The 27,000-nt window shown below is 38.4% G+C and overlaps 1 protein-coding gene across 2 annotated transcripts in view; it reads left to right on the forward strand.

The window, feature by feature from the left end:
* CSMD1 (CUB and Sushi multiple domains 1) overlaps nucleotides 1-27,000 on the forward strand; it is a 1,831,060-nt gene that overhangs the window by 1,348,412 nt on the left and 455,648 nt on the right. For both annotated transcript variants that reach the window (XM_070598372.1, XM_070598373.1), the window contains exon 11: nucleotides 20,647-20,750. In XM_070598372.1, the coding sequence (XP_070454473.1) occupies nucleotides 20,647-20,750 (104 nt within the window). The remainder of the gene's footprint in view (nucleotides 1-20,646; nucleotides 20,751-27,000) is intronic.

Below are 27,000 nucleotides of genomic sequence, written 5' to 3' on the forward strand. Positions count from 1 at the left end.
CTAGCTGATCGGGAGATGGGGAACTAGTGTCCTAAAGAGCCATCTTAAGAGGGTGCAGAATCTTGAGGCAGTTACGTAGGACCAGTGGGCGATAGAGGAGGGGGTCAGCAGTGTGGACCATCTGGCATTGCAGACTGGGATTAGCCCCACCAGGCCTTTCAGCTGTCATCGATGATGGACACCAGGATAGAATCTCTGTCCTAAGGTTCTCACATTCCTAAGCAACTCAAAAGAACAAAGTTGTTTCCTTTTTGCAGTTGGGAGGTATATAGTAAGCAGGGGTCAGAAAACTTACAGAGCATGCATATTTCCTGGAGGAGGGTTATCCTTTCATCTAGACTATGTGCAGGCTCAAGCGTTCCCTGTGGGGGAAGAAAAGCAAAGGTTGTAGAGAGTTATAAGGTGGCTTCCCTTAGGCCAAATCTGGTTTGTTCTATAACAGTGCTACAATTACTTGCAGAAATAAAACCAATCTTTTCTAGGTGAAAAATGGAGATGCTGAAGGTCTGGAGTTTTCAAACAGTCGTGCAAATGTTATAGCTTTTAAGAATTATTTCAGAGCAGGCCCGGTGGCACAGCAGTTAAGTTCACACGTTCCACTTCTCAGTGGCCTGGGGTTCACCAGTTCGGATCCAGGGTGCAGATGTGGCACTGCTTAGCAAAAGCCATGCTGTAGTAGGCGCCCCATGTATAAAGTAGAGGAAGATGGACATGGATGTTAGCTCAGGGACAGTCTCCCTCAGCAAAAAGAGGAGGATTGGCAGTAGTAGCTCAAGGCTAATCTTCCTCAAAAAAAAAAAAAAAAGAATTATTTCAGAAAAAGAGTGAATATTGAGAATGAATATCATGACAACTTTTCTTGATATAAAATAATTGAACAGGGCTGGCTCCGTGGCCAAGTGGTTAAGTTTGTGTGCTCCGCTGCGGAGGCCCAGGGTTCGGATTCTGGGCGCAGACATGGCACTGCTCGTCAGGCCACATTGAGGCAGCATCCCACATCCCACATCCCACAACTAGAGGGACCTGCAACTAAGATATACAACTGGGTACAGGGGGGTTTGGGGAGATAAAGCAGAAAAAAAAAAAAAAAAAGAAGATTGGCAACAGTTGTTAGCCCAGGTGCCAATCTTTAAAAAAATAAATAAATAAATAAAACAATAATTGAACAAAAGGTCTGTGATCAGGGCCAGCCCCGTGGTGGCTGAGTGGTTAAATTCGGGCGCTCCGCTATGCTGTCCCAGGTTTTTGCTGGTTCGGATTCTGGGTGCAGACATGGCACCACTCCTCAGGCCACGTGGAGGCGGCGTCCCACATGCCACAACTAGAAGGACCTGCAACTAAGATATACAACTATATACCAGGGGGGTTTGGGGAGATAAAGCAGAAAAAAAAAAAAAAAAGATTGGCAACAGTTGTTAGCTCAGGGGCCAATAAAAAAAAAATGTCTGTGATCTTATCTGAAATGTAATAATAGGATTCCTTATTTAAACGTTATGCTTGCATTACATATTTAAGGCCCAGGCTACCTCTTTACCACATTACTATGTGTTTTCTTTAAATTTTCTGACAACATAAACTTTATTTAACAACTTTTGTTAACAAGTTTATCTATCAACCATTTATATGAATTACTACTGTTTCATGCACAATTAGAAATTTAAAAAGTAATTAAGATACAATACTACTTGGAAAATGGAGAAAAAATTTTGATCTGGATGAGGTACTCAGAGGAAAAAAAATGGAGAAAAAAGAGTATAATGAGTTAGGAGGCAATGCAGGAAAATTCAAGGTCACAGAATCCAAGTTAGGACAGGTGCTCACCCAGGGGAGGGGCAGCACTGTTTCAAATGCAGTGTCCCTCACAGAGGGCGAGGATGAGAAAGAGTGTGTTGTTGAGCATACACTGAGTGGACACTGGGCCTGTTGACAAGTGGGATGATGTACGTTGATGATGTCCAAGCGGAGAATAACCATGCAACTATTTGTGGGGGATAAAAATACGGCAAAAGTTGGTACTTGTATAGGAAATGTAGTCAAGAAATAAATATGTTCACTGGAAAGAAGGTATAAACCACGATTATTTATGGATTAATAAGTTTGGTTCTGACTCACCTTCCCCAAGCTGCTGGTTTCAAGTGCTTTTGTATCTTGCTCATCCCCTAGCTCTGGAACTATCACAGAAATTGTCCAAGAATTCTGAACTTTCTTTGCACTCGGAATATTGCCACCTCATCGCCTGAGTGGATTTAAACATATTCAAAAGTAAAGGAAATGGGGTGTAGCCAATTTTAGAGACTGAAGCATATTAATAGAAAGTAAAGCTACAGAGATTATTTAAGTGGAGATAAAGGAAGTTGACCAAATATGGTTGTCCTTAACGACCAGCTCATTGCTGAAAATAAGAATGGAGTGGTAGTGTCCATGGTTTGAAGAAAGTTCAGAGGATTTGGGAGTATTTTCTAAGAGGTGAAATAAATGAAATACAAACGTATTTACCAGTGGAGGTAATTAAGCATCCAGTTCTCATTCTTTTCAGCAGTACTGAAAGAAAAAATGGAGCAAGCCATAGAAACTGCCGTTGAATGAGAAGACACAGCTATTTTTAGGAAAGAAACGTTACTGATAAAACTAAATTTCCACAGGAAGGGGAAGAAAAAGAGTTGATAGTTTTGCCCATCGGGGATAATTAATCATTGTACTTAAAATTAATGAATGTTTAGCTTGTTAATTATATGTGTTTTCTTGTTAATTTGTAAGTTACCCAAATATTTGCACAGGGGACAGTAAAACATAAAGGTCAAATTCTTTAACTTTGGTTTTAAAAGTATTTTTTAAATGTTGCAAAAGAAATAAAAGTTAGCTTGCAAATTCTTTAAAAACAACAATTTAACTTTCAATTTTAAAATGTTATATCATATTCCCAGTTTGAAACAAAATAAAGGGACAATATGAGGAAATTCAGTAGCTCTCAGGGTAAGTGTTTTATGGATTTGTTGTGAATATTATAGCTGTATTGTTACTAGTATGACTGGAGATATAAATGACATTTAATAAGTTGATTAATCTAAAGTTTTCATGGAGTCTAGTTCCATCTAATAATTAATTCTAACAAATAGAACATGTAATGTAGTGTTCAGTTCCACAGCCCTCACGGGAGTTTGAGAATCACGCCAATAACGTATTTAAATTATTCTCTGGGGCATGATTAGTTGTTTCTCATTTGTTTCTTCCTTTCATTTTTGATATCCTACATTAACTCCAAATACTGAATTATTTTAAAATACTTTATTGTTGCAGTCTAACTTACTCTTACATGGAATACCGCATTTTATTTTATGGAAATCATTGATCCTTACCTGTTAGTCACTTTTCAGAGCTCTTTCTTGAGTCTATCAGTGACATTCAATAAAGACAATGTTGTTTGTTTCTACATGCCATCAATAAGAAAAATGTGTGTATCTTCCGACGTACAACCAAACAGCATCTGAAATGGCTACAATTAAAGGGTCATTTCTTACATGATGTTCATGTGCAGCCCCACATTTTAAGCTCCAGAGGAATTTACAACTATCCTCAGATGCTGGAGGAGTTAAATAACTTTGTTTTATGTAATTTTCTTTTATTTAACAAGTATATATATTCATTAAGGATAATTGATAGAGTACAAAAAAGTAGAAAAAAAGACTCAGTTATTGGTCTATCTATTGGGAACCATGCAGGATTTTGGTGTATTTCCATCTTTTTTTTTTCTAGAAATATGTAAGTTAATATTGTTTTATAGTTATTATCTGTACTTATCTTGTTTTACAGTTATAATCACCTTTCCTAAATATTTGAGTCTCGTGATAAACCTTCTCTTTCAATGGTAATTCTGAGCAGAGAGGGAAATAGTCGTGTATATTCCTCTCCTGCAAATATTTACCTAATGCATGGTGAAGTTCCAAACATCACCGAAATTATGAGTCATAAAGCCTTTTACTTTTCTTTCCTCCTGCACAGTAGGATTCAGTGGCTGCCTCAGTGTGTTGAGCAGAGTGCCAGCATCAGCTCACCTATCATGATTTACACCACTTATTCTGGAAAAACCTGGATACAGCAGTCTTATTTATACTAAGGACAAATAGGATTGTCAATGTACTTGACATTTAATTTCCTCAAATCTTCAAAATTACATAAGAAATAGGATTTTCACAACTCATTCTTGAATCTTGACACCTAGTCAAAATGAATGGGAGGTTGATGGCGTTGATTTAAAAAAATGTGTAAAACTTTTGATTTATTAACTGTGCTGTTATTTTGCAAAGGTAGAGGTTGAATATAATTGTTACATTACAAATTTGACTAAATCTTAAGTATCAATTTTAGGATAAAATTTTATTTCAAAAAAGTACTTTTACATATTCAAATAATGTTTATCAATTCAAATAAATTTATTTGGTCAATGTATAGCATAGGTAAATAAATAAATAAGTAAATAAATATATATACATGCATACGCACACACACACACACACACACGCACAGTGGTAAAATCCTATAATATGTTTCTTTTGTTTTTTTCAAAAGGCTTTAGAAGACACCAGGAATACGTTGCTTATCATATATGTTTCTCATGTAAGTTACAGTTCAGTCGCAAAAGATTATGTGCAACATACATTAGAAGACAATTGTTTTAACTGAAAAATGTATCATGTTCAATCTCTAGATAATATTAACAAAAGTGAACTAGAAATATGAGAAAATAAATGATATGAAAGCTAGCTGGAGATATATATGACTAACCATGGAAAAAGTAGTGAATCAAATCAAGAAATATACTGAAACAGTATTTGAGGATTTGCCCCCAACTGTGCCATGTAATTTATTCATGAAACATCACTTTTAAGTTATCATGTAAGCGACTTGTGTTAGTCAATTTCCAAAACAGTTCAGATGTTTCTTTGAATATAATTGTCCCTTTCGGTTAAATTACAGTTATAGTAGCCATAAATGTTACAAGCTATACAATTTAAGAAATAACTGGAAGATTGTTAGGAGATGTGCAAGAGAGTTTCTTATAGCTTAGATGGTAGAGCGATGAAAGTTAAAAAGAGATTTTTAGTGTTATAATGTTTACATTTCCTATAATAGAGATTTTCCTACATATAATTCCTACTCCAGGCTTGGAAACAAGTGGGTTGATTTTCAGTGGTCATCGGTTTTGAAGTATATATTATTCTTTACCTAGTCTTTCTAAATTTATTCAATAGATGTTTGGTCATTTCCCAAAATTCTAGGATATGTGTCGCCCACTGTAATGCTAGTAAACAAGCTAATTTGCAGGGTTTGCCAATTTTCATGGCCTAAATATTCACACCATAGATGATTTCAAGCTACTAATGGTTTAAAACCAACCCTGAAAAATTCCTGAATATTTAATATTTGGCTCTCAGAAGTTGGTGCAAGCTGGTTCCAGCACAGCACTGCAAGTTAACTGTGTTCATAGGTAGGTGGGATAACTTGAGTAGTTTCCCATACCACTCTCCAATGTAGCCCAGACAAGTGCAAATGATTCCAGAATTATTCAACAGCTGGAAGGTTTCTCCAAGGAGATCTGTCCAAGCGTGAGAGCATGTGAGAAAACTCTAACAGAGAATGAATTCTCTTTCTCCAAGTATTAGAACCGTATCATTGAGCTAACCCTGTGATAGGTTGATGTAAGTCTGATCCTGCAGTGTTAGACATTTCATTATTTCGAGGTGATGAGAGGTGGTATTGGCAGGAATGTATTAACTGTGACATAATAAAGATGGAATCATATTAGAATTTCAGGTGAATTTCTCAGAGTAGCTAAACTTAGGTAATGATTCTCCTGATGGCATTGCATGCTATCAATGGAGTATAGATTTCTTGAGTTGATTTATCCCTGTCCTTATCTGCCATTTGGTCAGAATGAAGTATTTTTTTCACATCATTTTATAATGTGTTTGCACATAACTTTAAACAACATGGCTGAGATTGCTGTGTGCAGTAAATGGCTCATAATGACAGCCATCTTTTTATTTCTGGCGTTGGAGCAGTGACATGTCACTATAGTTGGAATCAACCACTTTTGCATTTCCCAGGTTGATTATAGTGATCATAGTAAAAATCTTTAAATTCTTTAATTACCAATACAGATCAACGAAACCTTTTGTCTAGTATGAGTTGCTCAAAACTTATTTTTACATGTTGACTAAACTTTATAGTACTAATGCTGATCCTTGAAGTATAGTCTCACTCTTCTTGTTTGATGATGTTTAGTTCATCAGTGAGGATTATTCAGTGGGGATTGTCTGAGAGCTAACAACTTAAGGCTAGATGAGCACAAAATTTTCACAGGTTTGCAAGACATCCTAGACTCCTTCTCAGAGACTGCACAATTTATCAGCTGGTATGTGCTACCTGAAGAGTAACAATGGCCTGAGAGAGATCATACATCTAGCCAAAAATATCTATTAGCAGCAATGCACTGAGGAGCTCTTTATAATGCACCATTTTATAATGGCTTGTGAAGAAAAAGAAAAAGAATTTGAGAAAGCCGTTCTCGCTTAGGATCCTTCAGACAAGAGAATGTCCTCAAGAAGGAGCCGAGGACATTGAGATGAGCCTCCTCTCTACTAAGAAAGAGAGATTGAGTGATTATCTCCAGGAACTGAAGAACATGGAGTGTTCCTGGGAAGAATGAGTGCTGTTATAAGAAAATTACTTTTCTGTTCTGTAAAAGAAGGAATGGATTAGAATCTACTCCCTTATCCACTTTCTTATTCATATCAATTGCTCTCGCTCCTATTATCTTCTCTTATTTTCTGGCCTGAATTCTTGTGTAGTTATAACCTTTGTGTGTTATTCTATCTTTTTATACCCCAGGATTTTCTCTCCAAATCTGTCATGCTCTTCTCTCATCTATAATTTATTACTATACCTGAAATGGTGTACTCGGGAGTCCTCATGTGCTTGCTGAAGCTGTGTTCTCCAGTTGATCTATTATTAGAAGCAATATATGAAATGTGGAGGCAGTTGACCGAGCTACCCAGGAGTCTGTATTTTGTGGGCATCGTGGCCTGTTGACAGGTAGACTGTCTTACATGATGGTGGCCGAGCAGTATGTTTTATCATGTTTTCTAAGAACTAGATATAATCAGGGAGACCACTACGGGTCCCAGCCTGCATTCATGGCTGGCTAGATGGTCACAATAAAACTAAGCATGTCCTTTTCAATTGTGACAGAGGTGCCCCAATATAGTCACAAATTCATGACTAGACGTAGGGTCCAAAAAGAAGGGAAATTGGCTGAGGTGGTAACAAGAGAATTATCTTCTCATCAACATCACATTCCATTTCCTGAGCAACTTCCAGTAACATTATACTTGATTAACATGTAGTATTTCGTACTGAGGCAAGACGGTAAGGATGGATTGCTTCACTTGGCCTCCTCAGCAGCATTAAGGCCTTTTCGTGACTCAGCTTCCAAACACCAAAACAAGGCTCTGAACTGCATCAGTTTTATGATTAAAGCATCTCAGAGGGAAATACCCAAAATTTCTTCCTCTACTTGATTAAAAATAAATGTAATGAGTAATTTATCTTCATGAAATTCATGTTTTTGTTTGAAAGTCAAACTTTGAAAAAAACGGAATATTTGTTATATCAACATTTTTGGTATTTTTTCCCCCACGTGCAGTTTTACAAAGTCAGGGTTCAGAATTATGAGTTTGAATATTTTACATTTATTTGAGTTGTGCTTACTGAGCATTCCATGACCTGACTGCTCCCCGTTTATGACTCTATAAAGTTACTCTTGTTTTTATGGCTACAAGTCACATTGCTGATGTGACTTCTGCTTATTTATCGCCATGCCTTGTCTGTCGCCCCTAAATATGTCCACTGCAGAACTTCTTACTGTCTTGTCACATGCTAGTGTGTCTACCTAAATCATCACCACAACTTGATTGTATACAAATTGAGCTGCTTTTCCATCTTTAGGGCTGAAGCGCAGCCTTCTGGAAGAACCAGTACCCCATCCCTCCAGGCTGAGTTTAGCATCTCCTTTGTTCTCCTCCATCCTCCCAGCCTCCTAGCCTCTCTCCGAAGACAGAGAACATCAGCACTGCAATCACTGGCTTTCTTGCCATCTCTCCCCGTAGACTGAGTGCTTCCAGTGTGTGCAATTGATCTGTGAATTTGCATTCTCCAGCAAAGTGCCTGTAATACCTAAGGACTCAAGAAGTGTACACTGAAAGAAAGAACGAATGAATGAATGAATGTGCTGGGTCTGTGGGTGGGGATTGTAAGGAGAAAAAAGTTTTCCTCGACCTCTTAGGGTCCCTTGCTGGATCTGCAAATTAAACTGACAGACACAGATTAACAGGAGAAAAACACGTATCTTGTATTGAACTTGTACACTTACGTGGGAGCCTTCGTGAGAGAATGTAGACCCAAAGAAGTGACCGGAGCAGGAAGCTTTTACACATTTTAGACAAAGAAACATGAAATTTGTGAAGAATTGATGAGACAGAGGGGTTTGGACTAGGCATAGTCCATGGAGAAGGAGTAACTAGGAAGACGAGGTGAGTTTACAAGGTTTGTCTGCACAGCCTTCTCGGCCCCGATTCCCGTCTCTGGTGATGAGAACACCTTACCTCCTCCTGGTGCCAGGAGGGCACCTCTCCCAGCGGGTTATGACCTGTTCAGGGAAGAAGGGTGAGAGGGGAGATCAGAGTGACCTTCTTGCTTTTGTCATTTTTTAAAAGTTCCTTCAGCTTAAGATATTTAATATGCCAAGGTGCTGGATTTGGGAGTAGTGTGTCCTGAACTCCATCAGTCATAAAGCTGCATGAGAAATGAGTCCTCTTCTCCAAAAACTTACAGTTTTGTGAAGGAGGTAAGACCCAAGACATGGACCAATGGCATAACAGTAGAGGACCACAGATATTGAATGTAGAACAAGACTGTCTCTCCCTGTTAAAGGCATCAGCGTGTCTGAGATGATTGTTTGAAAATACATTTGATGTTTCATCATTTTAGACTTCTAAAATTGGTACGTTCAGCTTGTAGCAGTGGAGATTCCAATAATGGAAAGCTGTGTTTTCATATTTCCATCCTTCCTTTGATGTGGAATATATTTCTTTTTTTAATTTCTGTATGGTTTCAGTAAGAATTCATAGATTTTGCTCAAACAAACTTTTAGGGGAAATGTTTTTCTACTAATCCTCCAGCTTTAATTTAATCTGCACTTGTTTTCCTATTCAGAATGTAGAATTTTTTATTGTAAGAAGACTATTTTCTGAGTCAAGAAATCCCTAGTTAAGTCCTGGTTTTGTCGCTTGCACAGCGATTTGTAAGTCGGTCCCTTTTTCTCTCTTGGAGGAAAGTTTGTAGAACATCCCCAAACCGCTGCCATGCTGGTTATAGAACGTGTTATCCTGTCCTAGGCAATCCCGCCTCTTGGGCAATCTAAAATATGACGTCTTTCATCCTGTGTTATTCTTCTGCCTGAAGGGTAACTGGCTTTCCTAAGACATTATTTTGCGTCGGGTAAGTGCTAAGCACCTGACAAATATCACTTCATTTAATGTTTTCAAAAACTCTCTGAGATACTACTTTTATGGTTCGGGCACTGGGTTAAGTAACTTACCCCATCCCAAAAAAGTAATAGAGTCTGGGTTCAAAAAGTTAGTCTGACTTCAAAGATGAGTTTCCTTTTTACTATTCTGTTCTCTACCTATCTCCAAATATGTTTCTCTTTTCTGTGAGTGGGGAATGGGAGAGGGGAAAAAGCAGTAGTGAGTAAGGACCAGGGCTGCAGGCAGAGGAAGGAGAGAAGAGAAGGCAAGAAGCCACCTCTGTTCTTTTTGAATTCCTTCATATCCACCCACACAGGTAGAGCACACACCACTTACCCCAGTCTTTAGAAAAGCAAATACAGGGATATTCATTCCCTATCAGCTAGTCTTTTCTTTCAGGTGGGAAAATTTGCTCTCTCCTAATTAATTCATTTGTTAAATTCTTACCAGTATTTAGGCAATGTAGGGCCAGCCCAGTGGTGCAACAGTTAAGTTCTCATGTTCCACTCCAGGGGCCCGGGGTTTGCCAGTTCAGATCCTGGGTGTGGACCTACACAGTGCTTGTCAAGCCATGCTGAGGCAGGTGTCCCACATATAAAGTAGGGGGAGATGGGCATGGATGTTAGCTCAGGGCCAGTCTTCTTCAGCAAAAAAGAGGAGAATTGGCAGCAGATGTTAGCTCAGGCCTAATCTTCCTCAAATAAATAAATAAATAATAAAACAATAAATAAACCATGAAGAGGGAGAAAATGGATATATAACGTATACATTAATTAGAAAGATGACTGGTAATTCCTTTTCACATACTTATAAAGGAAGAGTTTGCATGTCGGAGAGTGTAAGGCCACCCAGGTTAAGATTTACCCTTGTCACTTCATGGGACATCCAGCTCCCAGTTATCATTGCCATGGAATCGAATCTGACCTGCTAATTGCTCTTCTGACCAGGTAACCTCACAGCTGACCGGTGGGCTGACACACCTTTGTCCCTCCAGGAAGTGAGGCGGCAGGCAGACCCTTCAGTTTAGAGACCAATAAGCTCACCCTGGCTATCCTGTTACTTCTTGGAAACGAGTAGCTCCTCACCTGAAGACAATTAAGCATCCGTTATTTTCTGCAGCAAGCTCCCAGCTTCTAATACATCTCCGCTTTAGATAGGTAATACCCACCAGCTACGGCTTCTAACATACACACAGAATTACCGAAAATTAGGACTGGATGAAAATTAGAGACAATCTCAGTAGAATAGTCCAGTCCATTCATTTTAAGGATAAAGAAAGTGAGATGGAAAATAGTTCAATTACATGCCCAAGACCACACGCTTAGGGAGGCCAGCACCACCTCAACATTTTTCTGAGGAAATTGTCTTGAATTGTGTTCCATAGCAATGGATTACTCTTATGATAATATTGACTTGGCTAACAAAAGTTAATCGTAGATTGTAAAGAGCTTCACTTTACCTCTAGGTGGGGGAAAGGCTTAAAAAATAATTTGCAGTCACCAAACGGGTCTTAATCTTTTTTTCCATTAACGAGCCCTGATTATATGTGTCACCTCATTGTCTGGATTTCCTTGAAAACCACTTTTTCTTGATGTAGATGCTTTTGAGATTAGTTTATTTACCAAACACATACATTAACTTCTCATGAAGTGTGATTAGACAGGAATGATTTTTATCCCTATTAAAGAGGGGGCAAGTGAGGCAGGAGAGGTGGAGTAACACCTCGCCCTACAGTGAGTAGCTAGTGAGAGACAGAGCTGGGATTTGTGCCCAGACATTCTCTCTCCAGTCTGAGCTCATAAGTATGACTGATAAGAACATTTTGAGTTCTGAGAAATCTTTATTTTTTTCTTGAACAAGTGTCTGTGGAATGTTCTTCTCTAATGGTTATAACTGGTCTGATATATTGTGAATTCACAAAGTAGGAGAGTAACAATCGATGTGTCTACTTTCCATACTGGGAAAAGTATTGGTGGGAAAACAGTCTGTGGGAGTTACAGAGGAGTAGTCTCTTTTTGGCCTAGAGAAAATATTAATTTCATGTGTTTTTAATATTGATGGAAAATACTTATAACATCATAAAACTTGCAGAAAATTTTCCATGATAGCTAAGCTGGAAATACAACAAAGCCTACTGAATAAGTGAATGAACAAATTAATAAATGTAAAATTTTTCTCAAACATCACACAATATATTTGTCACATTTCATTGATCTGATTTCTTTATGCTTAGTTTTAACTTTAATATTACTTTTTTTAAAAGTTCATAGTAATGAAATGATAAGGAAATAAATTTCCATTTTACTTTCAAAACAAAATAGATTGCCCCACTGCTGGATATTTATCCAAAGAACTTGAAAACACAAAGGCATAAAGATACCTGAACCGCTGTGTTCACTGCGGCATTATACACAATAGGCAAGACTTGGAAGTAACCTAGGTGCCCATCAAGGGACGAATGGATAAAGAAGATGTGGTATTTATACACGATGGACTACTACTCAGCCATAAGAAATGATGAAATCCGGCCATTTGTGACAACATTGATGGTCCTTGAGGGTATTATGCTGAGTGAAATAAGTCAGAGGGAGAAAGTCAAATACTGATGATCTCACTCATAAGTAGAAGATAAAAACAACAACAAACACACACATAGCAATGGAGATTGGATTGATGGTTACCATAGGGGAAGGCGGGAGGGCAAAAGGGATGATGAGGCTCACATGTGAGGGGATGGACTACAATTAGTTTTTGGGTGGTGAACATGATATAATCCAAAGAGAATTCGAAATATATTATGATGTCCATCTGACAGCTATATATTGTCATAATCCAATGTTACTGCAACTTAAAAAGAATAACAAAAATAAATAAATTAATTAAATTAAATAGATTGGACAGGTTTCAACTTTTTCCAAGATTTTTCAAATGATTTTCGTGATGCTTCATGATTGAGTTTGCCTCTAAATAACTTCAATCATCATTTTCCAACTGTGTAAATTCTGTTTATTTAATTTCTGTGATTTTTCATGATAATAATAGTAATTGTCAATTGTGAAACTCTCATCATATGCCAAGCTGGATGTCAGCCCTTTGATATATATCATGTTTTTGTTCAATCAGTACAACATCCTAAGATGAAAGTGTTTGTTATTAACCCTATATTATAGTCGAGCAAAATAATCTAAATTGGTTAAGTGAAAATGTCAACACACTTAGGCAATGGGGATACCAAAATTTACATTCAAATTGGCATCAAATCATTTCATTACTCTTTTATATTTATTTTAGTTTTATATTTGTCATAAAATGTTTAAGACACTAGGAAGTCATAAAGAATAATAAACAAACTCCCACGTATAAAAATAAGTAAAACACTGCCAAACATTATCAATACAATTGAATTTCCTTGTATGCTCCTTTACAGCCATGGCCCCCTCCTCTTACCCTCAAAGTGTCACTGATTTGGGGGTTGTTTGTTCCAGGATCTTACTGCACATGTGTGTTTTTCTAAGCGTAGATTAACATGGTTCTGCTTGTTTTGCTGTATAAAATCTTCAAGATTGCCAGATACTTTGATGCTTCAACAGGTAGAAAATAGATGTAGGGTTATGTTAGGATGAAAGAAAACAGATGCAAAATAATGCAAGGAGTGATAAGCATGAAGGTCTGTATAGCTAGATAGAAAGGAACGCGCTGTTGTGGAGTGCAGCTAACGTGGTACACCAGCTCCATGTGTGTTAACATCAACGCACACCTATCCCAGGGCCTGCATGTGCGCCATCACCACCACGGCGGGACACCTTGGTTGGATGGCACTGAGTGGATCACCCTGGGGTGATGGGTTCACGTGGGACAGCCCTGCATGCTCTCTTCATGCCAGCAACACTGATGCAGACGTTATTTTCAAGGCCCGAGTTCACGTGGAGTCACTATGAAACACACAGTGTTCCCAGGAAGCTTTACCTTCTTCCCTCCTCCTTCTTACCTTCATCCCTTTCTCCCTTCCTCCTTTTCTTTTCTCCCTTTCCCTCTCTCCATCCTCATCCTCCCTCTCTGCTCTCCATTTCTTCCTGTCCCAGGCCTCCTGGCCTCTGAGGTGTCATATTGTCATGTGTAAAGCTCAAATCCTCCTGCTTTAGATTCTATTGTCACGCACGTAGAGCAGCAATGTGAAAGAAGTAGCGCAGGACGGGACCAACAGCAGACACTGGGGGAACCATCGTTGTGGTTGTTGTTGTTATTATAATTTCTTGGCCTTTTAGGTTTCTCACTCTGGGGTCACAATGATGACTTTTCTGACTCATCATGTGTTTTAGGGCCTGGCAGTGCGGTTAAACTCTTCCTTCTTGATGTGATCAACCAGCGCTGACTTTCTTTTTTCTTTTGTCTTTAAATATCTGATGTCTGCTGAGTACGTATCCAGAAAAGGCCCAACCGTGTAGGCTTTGAAAGTCACTCTCAATGTCCAATTTTGCAGAGTTTTAAGTCGCATAGACAGCACAACTACAAGTTTCCAGCCCTGACACTGATTAATTTTGTTTTCACGTGGCACACTTGTTTTGGAGCAGATGCCTATGTGATGGGGGCTCTATAACCAAGGTGGCAGTCAGAGCCCTGGGGCCCAAGGCTGTGAAGTGCACACCCTGCGTGGGCAATCCAGAGCTAACCCAGTGCCAGATGGGAGAGGTTTTACACATCAGTTTAAGGCAGTTTTCCCCATTATGCAAAAGAATCGCCAAGGGAGCACATTAAATGCACCTTTTCTGGGCATCCTCCAGAAATTCTGGTATGGTAGGCTCTTGACAATGTCTAAGGATCTGTATTTTTAATAATGACACTCAGAAGATACTGAGGCAAGTGGTCTACAGGCTACATCTTGAGAAATATGCTATAAGAGAATTTCAAATATGCAGACAATAGTGAGATCGTGCAGATTTTCAAGAAAAGAGTGATGTGTTCAAATATGTTTAAAGGCAACAACCTACTGGACTGTTAAGGTGTGTGGTAAAGAGAGTGAACAATTCCTAGACTGTCACACAGCCCGATCCAAGGCTCATGTTTGAATTAGAGGAATAACTGGCATTCATGGAATGTTTGCTAAGTGTGGTGCACTATTTTAGATGTTTTATGCATATTGATTCCTTTATTCCTTACAATAATCCTGTGAGGTAACTCGTATTATCCTGCCTATCATGCAAATGCGGAAGGGAATTGAGTATGCTTACACAGATCATACAGCTAGTAAATGGCAAAGCCAGAATCCAAAGCCAGACGAGGCCCAGAGCCCCCGCTGACAAGCAGTGTGCTGTCATGCCTCTCTACACATCGCTTGTGATACCGAGAATACATTTTTTTGCAGAATCCCAATAAAATTACCATTTGTATATTACTACAGAAATAAAATTTGTAGTTGTCAATCAGTGCCCTTTTTTATAGGACACTGTGCTAGCTATCGGTCAAACAGGTAAACATTATTCAAAATATTTTTTCAAATAAATATGTATAGACCCAGGGTGTTCGAGTAGATTTGAAATATACTTACTCTGTGCGTTTGGTAACTGTTACATATTATTACCCAAGTTTTGCCATAGAATATAATGCCGGAAGGAATCCTTTGCGATCAACACTAAAAGGAGTCTTTAATTCTACTAATTTAAAACAGTGGCATCACAAGAACTATTCTTTTGTACTTTTTTCAGTAAAACTGAGAAGTCAAACTACTGTGAAGTCTTGTGAGTTTGATGAATAAAAAACTAGTTTCTGAATGAATAGTTTGCTGTTTCACAGTTCTTCTTAGATACAGAGTAGGTGAGGGTAAGTGTGCCCATAAAATAATCCACTCTGACCCTTAATGAAGGATCATTCCATAAATGCAAAAAAAAGAAAACACTTCTAAAATCCCCTAGGATGCAGAAGTGTTACAGGATATTTCTGAGTGTGATTTTTATCCCTTATTATGTATGCATCAGCTTCACTTTGCAGAACTGTAGTGCTGTTTTGGTTACGTTAATGTAAGGACATCAACTTTTGACCGATGTAAGAGAGTCTACGGTAAAACTGTCTATTTTATATATATATATATATATATATACATAATTTAATTTAATACCTGCCACCTACTGAGCTGCACTTAGTAGTGAAAAAAGAAAAATAAAATTACTTCTGTTTTCATAGATTTTACATTATAATGGGAAAGAAAATGGGCAGACAGATGAAACATAGATAGATGAAGATAGATTGATAAATAGATAGATAGATAGATAGATGAATCATAGATGACAGCTAGAACTAGAGAGACAGAGAGCTAGCTAGATAGGAAAATCTCAGAAGATCTTAAGAGACTTGGGAGGAAAATAAAAGTAGGTAATAAACATGTCAGTGGATAGAGTTGGGGTGATGCTCACAGGGAGGTCAAAGAAGACTCCCTGAAAAAAGGGTACTCAAATTGGTACCCAGTTGAGAGAGCCAGCCATGCCCGGGGCGCAGCAAAGAACTTTCTAGTTAGAGGTGAATTATGTACAGTACTGGAATTTAAAAGTGAAAAATTAGACACAAAAGACATAAAGGAGGGGTAAATCCTATCTTCTTTTCCACTAAGGCACAAATTTGGGGCCAAACAATATATTACTCTTACAACTCATAGTTTGAAGCATAAGTTAATATCCATCATTGGCTATTTCTGCGTGGTCCAATTTTTTTCTTGATAAAGATCTGGATATTTGTAGAGATTTCCCGTTAGAAAGGGAGATATTTATAAACACCATTGAAGATGGGTGAAAGATGAGTGAATGAATGAAACATAAAATATCTGTGTCACCGCTGCTTTGTCGTTCTTGATCTGAAGCAGGACTATAGGTCACTTAATGCCCCTCTCCCAAACAACAAGCAGTGGTAAGGGTGTCAGTATTTTCCTATTCTTCACCTTCTCCTCTCTACACAGGTTTAGACCCCTCCACCTGCAGTATACAGGTCTAGGATGCAGGATCTAGGAACCAGGCTCTCTAAGCTTCCATTTGCCTTCAGAAGACTGGGGATGGGTGGCAGTAGGATTGGGAGGCATTTAAATGGCCTTGCCACAGCATGCTTTGCTAGCATCTGTGATAGATAAGATATAACACTAGAATCTGGCCTACAGGTGTTCAGATGGGAACATCTCCCTGGCAGCTTGTCATGGTCTTGGGTGGCTGGGTTAGTTGAGTCCCAGCTGCCTCCTTGCCACTTTGTGTGTCAGCTTCCCTACGTCTCACAGGCTCTGGGACAAGCCACTTCCTTGTGAGACCACGTCTGGGCTCCAGGGCTCAACCCCAGGGGAAAATTGGTTGCCTCATTCTTCATTTGTTTAACTCTATTATTTAATATGTAGAAATCATATACATATTTTTGTTTTATCAACTCAACCCTTTCTAGTTTATATAACTTCCTTTACATCATTCTCTTTATATTTAAGCAAGATACTCAGTAGGTAACTCTAAAATTAATCCTGTGGTTTGAAGGGTCTTTCAGCCAACGTGGAGATAAGGAGTGTGTTACTAAACCAGCTGAGACGTTTAAAAATCTGTAAAAGATTTTCCATTCCTTCTCACATAAAATAACCTCTTCACTGAATAAACATGCTTAAAGGAACATCATTTTTCTTTTTATCTGGGACTCATAATCTTGTGGATCAATCATCTCTAGGGTTTTATTATGTCAGAAAAAAAACAAAATTAACTTTGATTTGCATTTTTTCAAATTCTTCTAGGTTTGTGAATGGAATTCCTTCAGTTTTCTCAAACAGTTCTATGAGATGGGTGGTCCTGTTTTTCTTTTATGGCTTTGTTTTGTTTAAGTGGGGCCATAATGAACCACTTCTAAGCTCCATTCTCAACACTTTAATCAGCTGTTAAGAAATGTGCCTTCCCTTATTTTTCTAATTATTGATTGTGCACCCTTTGTTCCAGTTATTTCTTGACAAACTTCAATGTCTTCTGCTTTTATCCATAGATCTATAATTTTCTCTTGTAATCCTTTCATCTTTTAGTCCTTCAAAGTTCCAGCTAACCTACCCCATATCCTCAGTTGGTAGGTTTCACTGTTCTGTAAATGTTAATTTGGCTGTGTAACACATCTAATAATGCGCTGGTTTATTCTATAGCAGTTATTAAGTTGTGACTCTTAAATTCCCAGCCTCTCATTTTTAATAAATTCCTATCCTCTTTCATCCATTTGAGAATATGTTTCAATATTTTTCTAAAAAATGTCTTGATTCCTTGATTGTTTCATTTCAGGGAGTAATGAAATTCTTTTGGAGATCTCACTGGTTTATTCTCTCAGTTTAGACAGTAAACCATTTTTAATGTTCTTCCATCACTGCTTTGCGTTTTCTTACTGTCCCTGGTGAGCTGGTGAGTCTTTGTTGTTGTACTGCAAATGCAATAGTCCCTTCCTTGTCTGTGGTTTTGCTTTTTGCAACTTCAGTTACCTGTGATCCAAAATATTAAGTGGAAAATTCTAGACATAAACAATTCACAAGTTTTAAATTGTGCACCATTTTGAGCAGCATGATGAAATCTTGAGCCAATATGCTCCGTCCCACCCAAGACATCAATTATCTCTTTGTCCAGCAGATTCTCGCTATAAATACTACCCACCCCTTAGTCACCTAGTAGCCAACTGGGTTATCAGACCGACTGTCATGACATCACAGTGCTTGTGTTCTCGTCATCTTTATTTTACTTAATAATGGCTCCAAAGTGCAAGAGTAGGGATGCTGGCAATTTGGATATGCCAAAGAGACGCCGTAAAATGCTTCCTTTAAGTGAAAAGGTGAAAGTTCTAGACTTCATAAGGAAAGAGAAAAAATCCTACGCTGAGGTTATTAAGATCTATGGTAATTTTCATTACAATATATTGTCATAGTTATTATATTTTGTTATTAGTTATTGTTGTTAATCTCTGACTGTGCTGAATTTGCACAAGACTGAGGCTACGTTTCTCTTTCTATGGAGCATTGATAGCACGGGAAAGGACTGTCCTTTGACAACAGCCTCTGCTGATTGTCCAGGCTAAACGCGGAAGAAGACCTAACAGCCTTTTCCTTGGCTTGAAAGAATTACAAAATGGCTATTTTTACACCCCAAATGAAAGCACATTTATGTAGCGGGACCCCCTATCTGTGACTCATTACAAGTCGGTCAACCATGACCCTCAGACCTTAATGGATTATCATTGCTTTGCTGCAGGCTGTTCCACAAGTCAGGACTGAGTAAATGTGTCAAAAAGGTGATAGGAACTCCCTGGTCTCAATGAGGAAGCTTTACTTCTTTCATTCTCTTCTTGCTGGACCACGGTCACTTATAAATCGACCCATGAGAAAGCCAAAAATTGAAAGAAACCATCCTCAGGCTTTAGGCTTCGTATGCAATGTTTATATGGGTTTGTGACAGCTATCAACTTCTACACCTGTTTCAAATCAGATTGCTAAAATAATGTATTCATACAAACACTGCAATTTGAAAGAGTAGATTTTTTAAATAAATTATAATGGCTATATCACTAATTTTAGTAAGAATTTCAAATAACAAAATTAATCTATTCTATCTTAGCATTGCTTGGAAGAGCACCTGTTTAGAGCCTGCTTTTCTTTGATGAACTCTGCACAACAAATTGGATGTCAGGCAGAAGCCTGCCTTCCCCCAGTACCACTTACTACTTTCTTTCAAGTTTAACAGACATTTGATACTTTTTTTACAAGATTCCAAAGTTTCAGATCTACTCTGAAATAGATCCCATTAGAATGTATTTCCAACATTATCGTGGCTGTTCTTCCTGTCCTCTCTCCCTCTCTCTCTCTCCGTCATTTTATCGATCTCTTTCATCTGCCATTCTATCATCTCTATCTATATCACTTTCATCTATCATCTCTTCCTATTATCTGTCTCTTTCATCTATCATGTCTATCTCTTCATCTATCTATCATATCTATCTTTTATGTACTATTATCTATCATTTATTTCTATCTCTTTCATCTATCTATCGCCTATATCTGTCATCTATCTGTCATCCATTTATCTCTCCTTGTTGTCCTTGTCACCCAGGGTTCTAGCCTAACTTCAATACCTCTTTGACTCTCTTCTCCCCAATCATGATATTAGTCACCAAAGGAAGCATTTCTTCTCTCAGGAGAAGAGGTTCCTGTGCTCTACAGAAATAAGTTCATAGAATCGTAGCGTATTGGTGTGTCACATGTAAACCGATCTTGCCTAGATGTCATGGTGTGGCTCATCAGGAAAAAGTGTTATTTATTTTTTTTTTTTTGAGGAAGATTAGCCCTGAGCTAACTACTGCCAGTCCTCCTCTTTTTGCTGAGGAAGACTGGCCCTGAGCTAACATCCATGTCCATCTTCCTCTACTTTATATGTGGGACGCCTACCACAGCATGGCGTGCCAAGCAGTGCCATGTCCGCACCTGGGATCCGAAGTGGCAATCCCTGGGCTGCCGAGAAGCGGAACATGCGAACTTAACTGCTGCGCCACCGGGCCGGCCCCTGGAAAAAGCGTTATTTATCAAAACAAAAACAAAAAACTTCAAAGCTTTGCAAAGTTAAATGTAGAGGACAACTTTCTAGCCTCAAAAGGTCTTTTTCTGTATGTTGATATGGATAATTAGATGAAATCTACATACATAACTTTTAAATGTTTATTTCAGGGTGTTCTGGGTGTCCTCAAAATATATCTCATTAACTTCAATCAACATTTCTTTTGCTTATACCGAGTTATCTTTCAGTCATTCCAAAGACTATAAATGTTAAGTGTTTGATAGATATTTGAATTAAAGTGTCATTTCATTGTCAGAGCTGATAATAAATATCTTTGTAGTAATAGCAATTTTGAATTCCATAAAATTCTATAATTGAGGGCTCTCAAATGTATATAGTTATCCATACAGTTACTTAAAAAGCAGCTTGAAATCGTGTGAAATACAATGGAAGTGAGGAGCAAAAATTAATACTACAACTGAATATTTGCAATATTTAAATTTCCTGTGATGCTAAATCATTATCTTTTGCCTTTGATTCAGGTCATCAAGCTTGCCTTTGAGGAGTTTGAATTGGAACGAGGCTATGACACCCTGACAGTGGGTGATGCTGGGAAAGTGGGGGATACCAGAACAGTCTTGTATGTGTAAGTACATAATTCCCCTTCTCTTCTTTCCTCCCACGTGCACTTATATGCAGGCACATTGACATATCCTTGAGATTCAGGTGCACACTTCCTGTTCTGACTCACGTGTTTAATAAATGCCATATACACCTCATTAGTAGCTTCCAAATCTAATTTCACATGACAACTAATTCACGATTGCATTTTGTCTGTATCATTTTTTCCAAATCATTAAAAATTATGGAAAAAAGAATATATAGACGAGTAGAAAGTAAAACTATGAGTTTCTCAACCCACTCCTCCCTCTCAGCTCCTCTCTTTCTACTTCTCTGTGGTGTAACATTATCAGTGTTTTTGGAAAAATGATTATTTTCTAGAAGAATGCCATATGTCTCCCCAAAGCCCTTGCATTCTATAAAACTGCATATCAAAAGTAACAGAGATAGGGGAAAACAGTGTTGGGGTAACTCACTGTGTGTCTGTGGATCTCTGTCCTGGCACACAGTGACAGCCTTGCCATAAACGTGAGCGTAGGAACCCCTGCACTGGCCTTGCCCCCAGAGTTACAATCTGCTCTGCAGGGCTTCACCCTGACGGTTTCAACTACTTCCAGATGCAGGGCCCAGAGGACAGTGTTGTCGCTTTCTATGAGACCTGTTCTATCAAAACCAAAACTACAATCCAGGGGTATCCTCACTCATCAGGGCCTTCAGCTCAGAGGGAACCATCTTTGTAGCATCTTCATCTGCTTTTGCACCTTGCACAGAGAGCTTTGTGCAGTGGCTGCTGAAATTACTAAGCTAGAAACTTCTTTCATTAGTGGAAGTCATTCTGCAGGATCTTTGCTTTTTGCTTAGTCTACTTGTACATTGCTGAGGTTTGCTCTTTATTTGTGAGAAAGCTTGCCTCTGATAACTTCAACTTATTTTTCTACTAGGGAAAAAAAAAACCAGTACCGGCTATTGTACTCACTCACTCATTCTCTTATTTAGCAGTTACTTATAAGGCAGTTCACATTTTAAAAAGTGCTGTAGCTGAACATGCTATCTCTGCCTTTAAAAACTAAAGCACCTGTACTCTCATCACATTGGGAACATATTCTTTTCATTTATTATATCCTGGATGTCTTTCCCTGACAGGACATACCTCTATCTCATCATTTTTTTGGTCCATTACTACTATCAATAATAGTAACTAAGATCATGTTACTGACCCATGACTTATGATAACAATTATAATAATAGCACTGGTAACTTCATAGCTAATATTTATTGAGTATCTCTTATATTCGATACATTGTGCTAAATGCCTGAGTCATTTTATCTTATTTGGTCCTCACTTTAATCCTGTGAATTAGAGGTTAACAGTATCCTCATCTGATAAATGATGAAACTGAGGCTTGGGTAAGACTAAAGGATTTACCCCAATTCACAAACCTAATATGCGTTGGAGCAGGTACTCAAGCCCAGTGATTCTGCTCCACCATCTGTATTCCTTACCATTACCTATGGATGTGCCATGTTTTTAACGGATTCTCACTGGTAGTCTTTTGTTTCCCCGCCCACCCCATTCTTGGGCATTTCTAAGCAGGTTTGCAGTAAAAAACTCTGCACAAATACATTGTCACACTTGTTTTATGTGCCTTCAGGAAAATTTCCAGTAGAGGGCTTTCCGGGGCAATGGCTATCTCCATTTACATGGTTATCCTTTTCCATTGATCCACCCCCCCTACAGTTTACATCAATTTACTCTTCCACCACGGTGTATGCATGTCCCTGGTTTCTCACACCATCACCAAATAGATATTCTTTTTTGACAATTTACTAGGCAAAAGTTACTTTTATTTCTAAAAGTACAGATTGCTACAGGGTGGGGCCCGGACATCTGCATTGTTTGCAAGCTTCCATGTTGATTGCATGCTTTCAGCCTGGCATTCGTCTGGAGCAGTATATGTCATGATAAATTGGATAGATATGGGGCCAGGAAGCCAAGGATGGAGTTTCTAGCTCTAGTTTTGCTATTAACTATCTCTGTGGCCCTGAGGGATGTCACTTTACCTCTCTGTACCTCTGTTTTCGTGACTATAAAATATATATAATAAACTTTTCCTGCCTGTGGTAAGGAGAAAAATGAAATAATGCAATGAACACACTGGAGAGCTAAGAAATGCAAGCCCCACTCAAAATAGCTTTATTATTACCATAATGTCTAATTTAAGAAAGGATGTCACGAAAACAAATGAGAGAAATTTTCAAATAAATACAAAATATAAATGTGGCAAAGTAGTGCCATATAAAGTCCCTTAGGTCACTATTAAAGATCTGAAGTCATACACCCATTTTTTTAATGCTATTTATTGTTAAGAGAGCAATAGCAAACTATGTATTATGTTGACATAGTGTTATTATAACTTCCTCTCGCTGGCTCGGATCTATAAATGAAAAGCTAAATAGCCAACTGAATCAAACTGAGATGCCCTTTGGGAAACATAATGTAACGAGGATCACTTGGGCATTTAATCAGCTGCAGCAGAGAAGAGATACGCCATTTCCTTAGTTTACAAAATTACAGGAAAAAAAAAGAAAAAAAACTGAGAATCACAGTTGGTATCTGTGAATACACAGGTAATTTTAGAAAATACATCACAAATACTTTTGACTACTTGTATCTCAGACATGATTGTCAGCGTGGAGTTTAACATCTAATTGGAGCAATGACACATAGGCTGGGATAGTTAAATAGAGGACAGTGTATAGAATCGTTGAATCTCATGAGACATATTTCAAATACAATTTGAGTTAAGAAACTTCTGTATGGTATTTACTACCTAAAGCTCAGTATTTTGTAGGTTCTGTTTTAGGGAGGGCTAGAATTCCCTTTCGGAATTCTAGTCAGATCTCGATATTCAGGGGAAATTTAGAAAGTTAAACAGCTTAACCTATCTCATCCTAAATACGGTTTTAAAACTTCTAATTCCCATTAATGGCTTTTATTTGCTTAACTTTCTTGATACATAAAGAGAACACCTGAATGTTAGGGGACTCTTTAATTGTCTAATCCTCCCAAGAGATGGATGAATTTACTCAGGTTACTTTTATAGAATGACAGACAAATGACTTACTTAACAAATCTCTATTGAGATCCTTCCAAGAATATATATTAATAATTTTCTCAAATTTAATTTGCAGCAGAACTGCATCTGGAGATCTCATTCCTCATGGCTTCCCTCTGGCCTCTGCCCTTATTAAAAATTGGTGATGGGAAGATTGCATTCAGTTCAGGATGTCCTGGAGATTGCGGGCACATGTTACAGGTTTTCGATGTCCATCCCTCTAAGGGGATGAATAGCCAACATCGGGACCATCTGTGAGCTAGTAGTATTGCCTCTGCCTGACTAGGTTTGTGGATTAACTGATAAGGGTACTAGTTATTCTATGGCTGGTTGAACCATTATTCTTTAAACTGCTTCTTGCTTCTAGAAGCTGCCCCGGACATTATATCACTATGGCCGCCTCCCCCTGCTGTTGTCTGAAGGTCCTGAGCTAAAGGGCATTATTCTCTTTTTATTAAAAGACTGTGGAACAGCCATAAAAAAGAAAACACTAAAAACTGATGTTTCCGTGCTTTATATCATTGATATTATCAGAGGAGTCAATCACTATATAGCTCAGTGCTTTGCAGAAAAGCTCAAGCAGTTTATGTTAGGAATAAGTACATAAAGATAGCTGCTTAAATGCTCTCTAGATAAAAACCCATTTTTCACGATTAGAAATCAAGTACCCTCTTTAGGTTCTTAGAACTGTGGAATCGCATGATCGCAACTGTTTTTCTTCACGTTATCCCCATAATGGCATTGCCTGGGAGCATGAACACATCTGATAATACAGATCAGACTCAAATGCCATCGCTGTGTTCTTGCCTTAAACTTTATCCCTTGTTAACTTCCCTTTCTCCCACTCTGTATCTGGAAGCTTTCTTGCTTGATTCTTTCCAGAAATATTTATTGAAATTCAGACATTGCAGTGGGACTCGCAGGGGGGCAACAATAGGTTTTAGGGGGTGGTCAGCAAGTGGCGAAGGCAGAGGCTGCCCAACCTTCATTGTCACCCCTGGAGAGTCTTGGCCTGGGCAGACCCCTCTCCGGACACCCTACGGCATCTAGATACGCTGTCCGAATAACCCCATCCAGGCGGAAATAGCCAGACTGCTGGATGCTGCCATTTTAGATTTGGGGTACCAGCTGTTTCAGGGGTCTCTGGGAAAACAAGCTGACCCAGGACCTTGGGGGTCCATGGGAAGCTGTCTTTGGGGGCAACCTTACTACGGAGGAGAAGAAGCCATAGGTTCAAAGGGAAACAGCCCAATCGCAGCACCTGCGGGAGGTGGGATGGGGTTAGTTCCAGCTAATTTGGGGTCTAGACAAACTGAGTCATTTTCCAACTGTTCTGCCAATTATATGACCAGTACTGACTCACTGTGGCTGTTTTCTCCAAGGAGCCAACAAATACATGCCTTCCTTTATACACTGTTAACCTGAAGAACTGAGGATCTCTTTGCCATGATTCATCAGTCAAAAGCATTTAACGTTTGTATTGTGTGTTTTTGACACGAAATTAACCTCAAAGCTGAAGCTATTCTCTTTTGGGGGAACAAGTGCATTTAAAACAACAAAGGGCATGCATTTACAGTGCAACCAGCCTGGCTGCCTATCTTATGTTTTGCAACCTCAAAGGATTGTTGTAAGTATAAAATGGAATGGTTAATGAAAAATTGTTTTAAAAAGGGTAAAAAGACAGTGCAAAGAGAAGATGTTATTATATTGCTGTAGTTATTATTTCTGCCTTAATATAATACAACATGCTGAATTCTGCAGTGTTCAGACTGGTCTTTGGAAATGGAATATACCAGAAAGGAAGAAGGAAAAAGGAGCTTGAACTGTCATTTCCTGAATCTGTACCTGCATTATCTCTTGAGTCTTGTGACAAGAGTATTGTTTCCATTGACTAGATGAAGACAAGAAGAGCTCTGACGCAGGCTGCCTAACTGCTATTTGAACCCCAAGTGTTAATACAAAGCCACCCCTGTTTCTTCGGCCAGTTTCCCCAATGCTAACATTTTGCGAATCTATAATAAAACATCACAACCAGGATATTGACATTCGTATGATTCACCAATCTTATTCAGATCTCCCCAGTTTTACTTGTATTCGTGTTTGCATATCAAGTTCTATACAATTTTAATGTCTTTTTAAGTAATTGTATCCACCACCACAGTCATAGCACAGAGCATTCTAATAATACAGAGTTCACTCATGTTGCCCTTTATCATCCCTCCATCTCCCTCTCTCCTGTTGCATCCTTGACCCTGACAACCACTCTCTGTATTGCATCTGGAAAATTCTGTCATTATAACGATGTTACATGCATAGAATCATACACTGTGTAACTTTTTATGATTGCCTTTTCTCACTCAGCAAAATTCCATGGATATTGTGTGCTTCAATAGTTCATTCCTTTTTATGGCTGACTGGTATTCCATGGCATGAATTTCCTTCACACGTCCTTTCACATCTGCACACTGCAGGGCATCTACATTGCTTCCAGTTTTGACTATTATGAATAAAGCTGCTCTGGTCATTTGTATACATAATTTAGTGTGAACATGAGTTGTCATTTCTCTTGGACAGATCCCCAGGAGGGTGATCACTGGGTTGTATGTTAGTTGCATGTTTAATTTTGCAAGAAACTGCTGAACTGTTTTCCAGAGTGGCTGTTATTTCACATTCCCACCAGCAGGGCATAAGCCATCCAGTTTCTCACATCTTCATCAGCATTTGGTGTTGTCACTTTTGTTTTTCCTGCCCTAATAGGTTTGTAGTGATATATGTTTGTGGTTTTAATTTGCCTTTTCCTGATGGCTAATGATGTAAACATCTTTTTATGTCCTTGTTTGCCATCTGTACATCCTCTTTGGTAAAATGTCCATATGTGTTTTTCCCATTTTCTGATTGGATTGTTTGGAATTTTTTACCATTAACTTTTGAGAGTTCCCTGTATATTCTAGATAATAGTCCTTTGTAGTATATGTGGTTTGCGAATATCTTTTCTTACTTGTCTCTTTACCCTCTTCATTTGGGTCTTCACAGAGCAAAAGTTTTTACTTTAGATGAGATCCAATTTATGAACTTTTCTTTCATAACTTGTGCTTTTGGTGTCCAGTCTAAGGAGTCTGTCATTTTTAGCTATTTAATATTTTTACCTATTCTAGGGCC

The sequence above is a fragment of the Equus przewalskii genome, chromosome 28, assembly GCF_037783145.1.
Source record: "Equus przewalskii isolate Varuska chromosome 28, EquPr2, whole genome shotgun sequence".
NCBI classification, from domain to species: domain Eukaryota; kingdom Metazoa; phylum Chordata; class Mammalia; order Perissodactyla; family Equidae; genus Equus; species Equus przewalskii.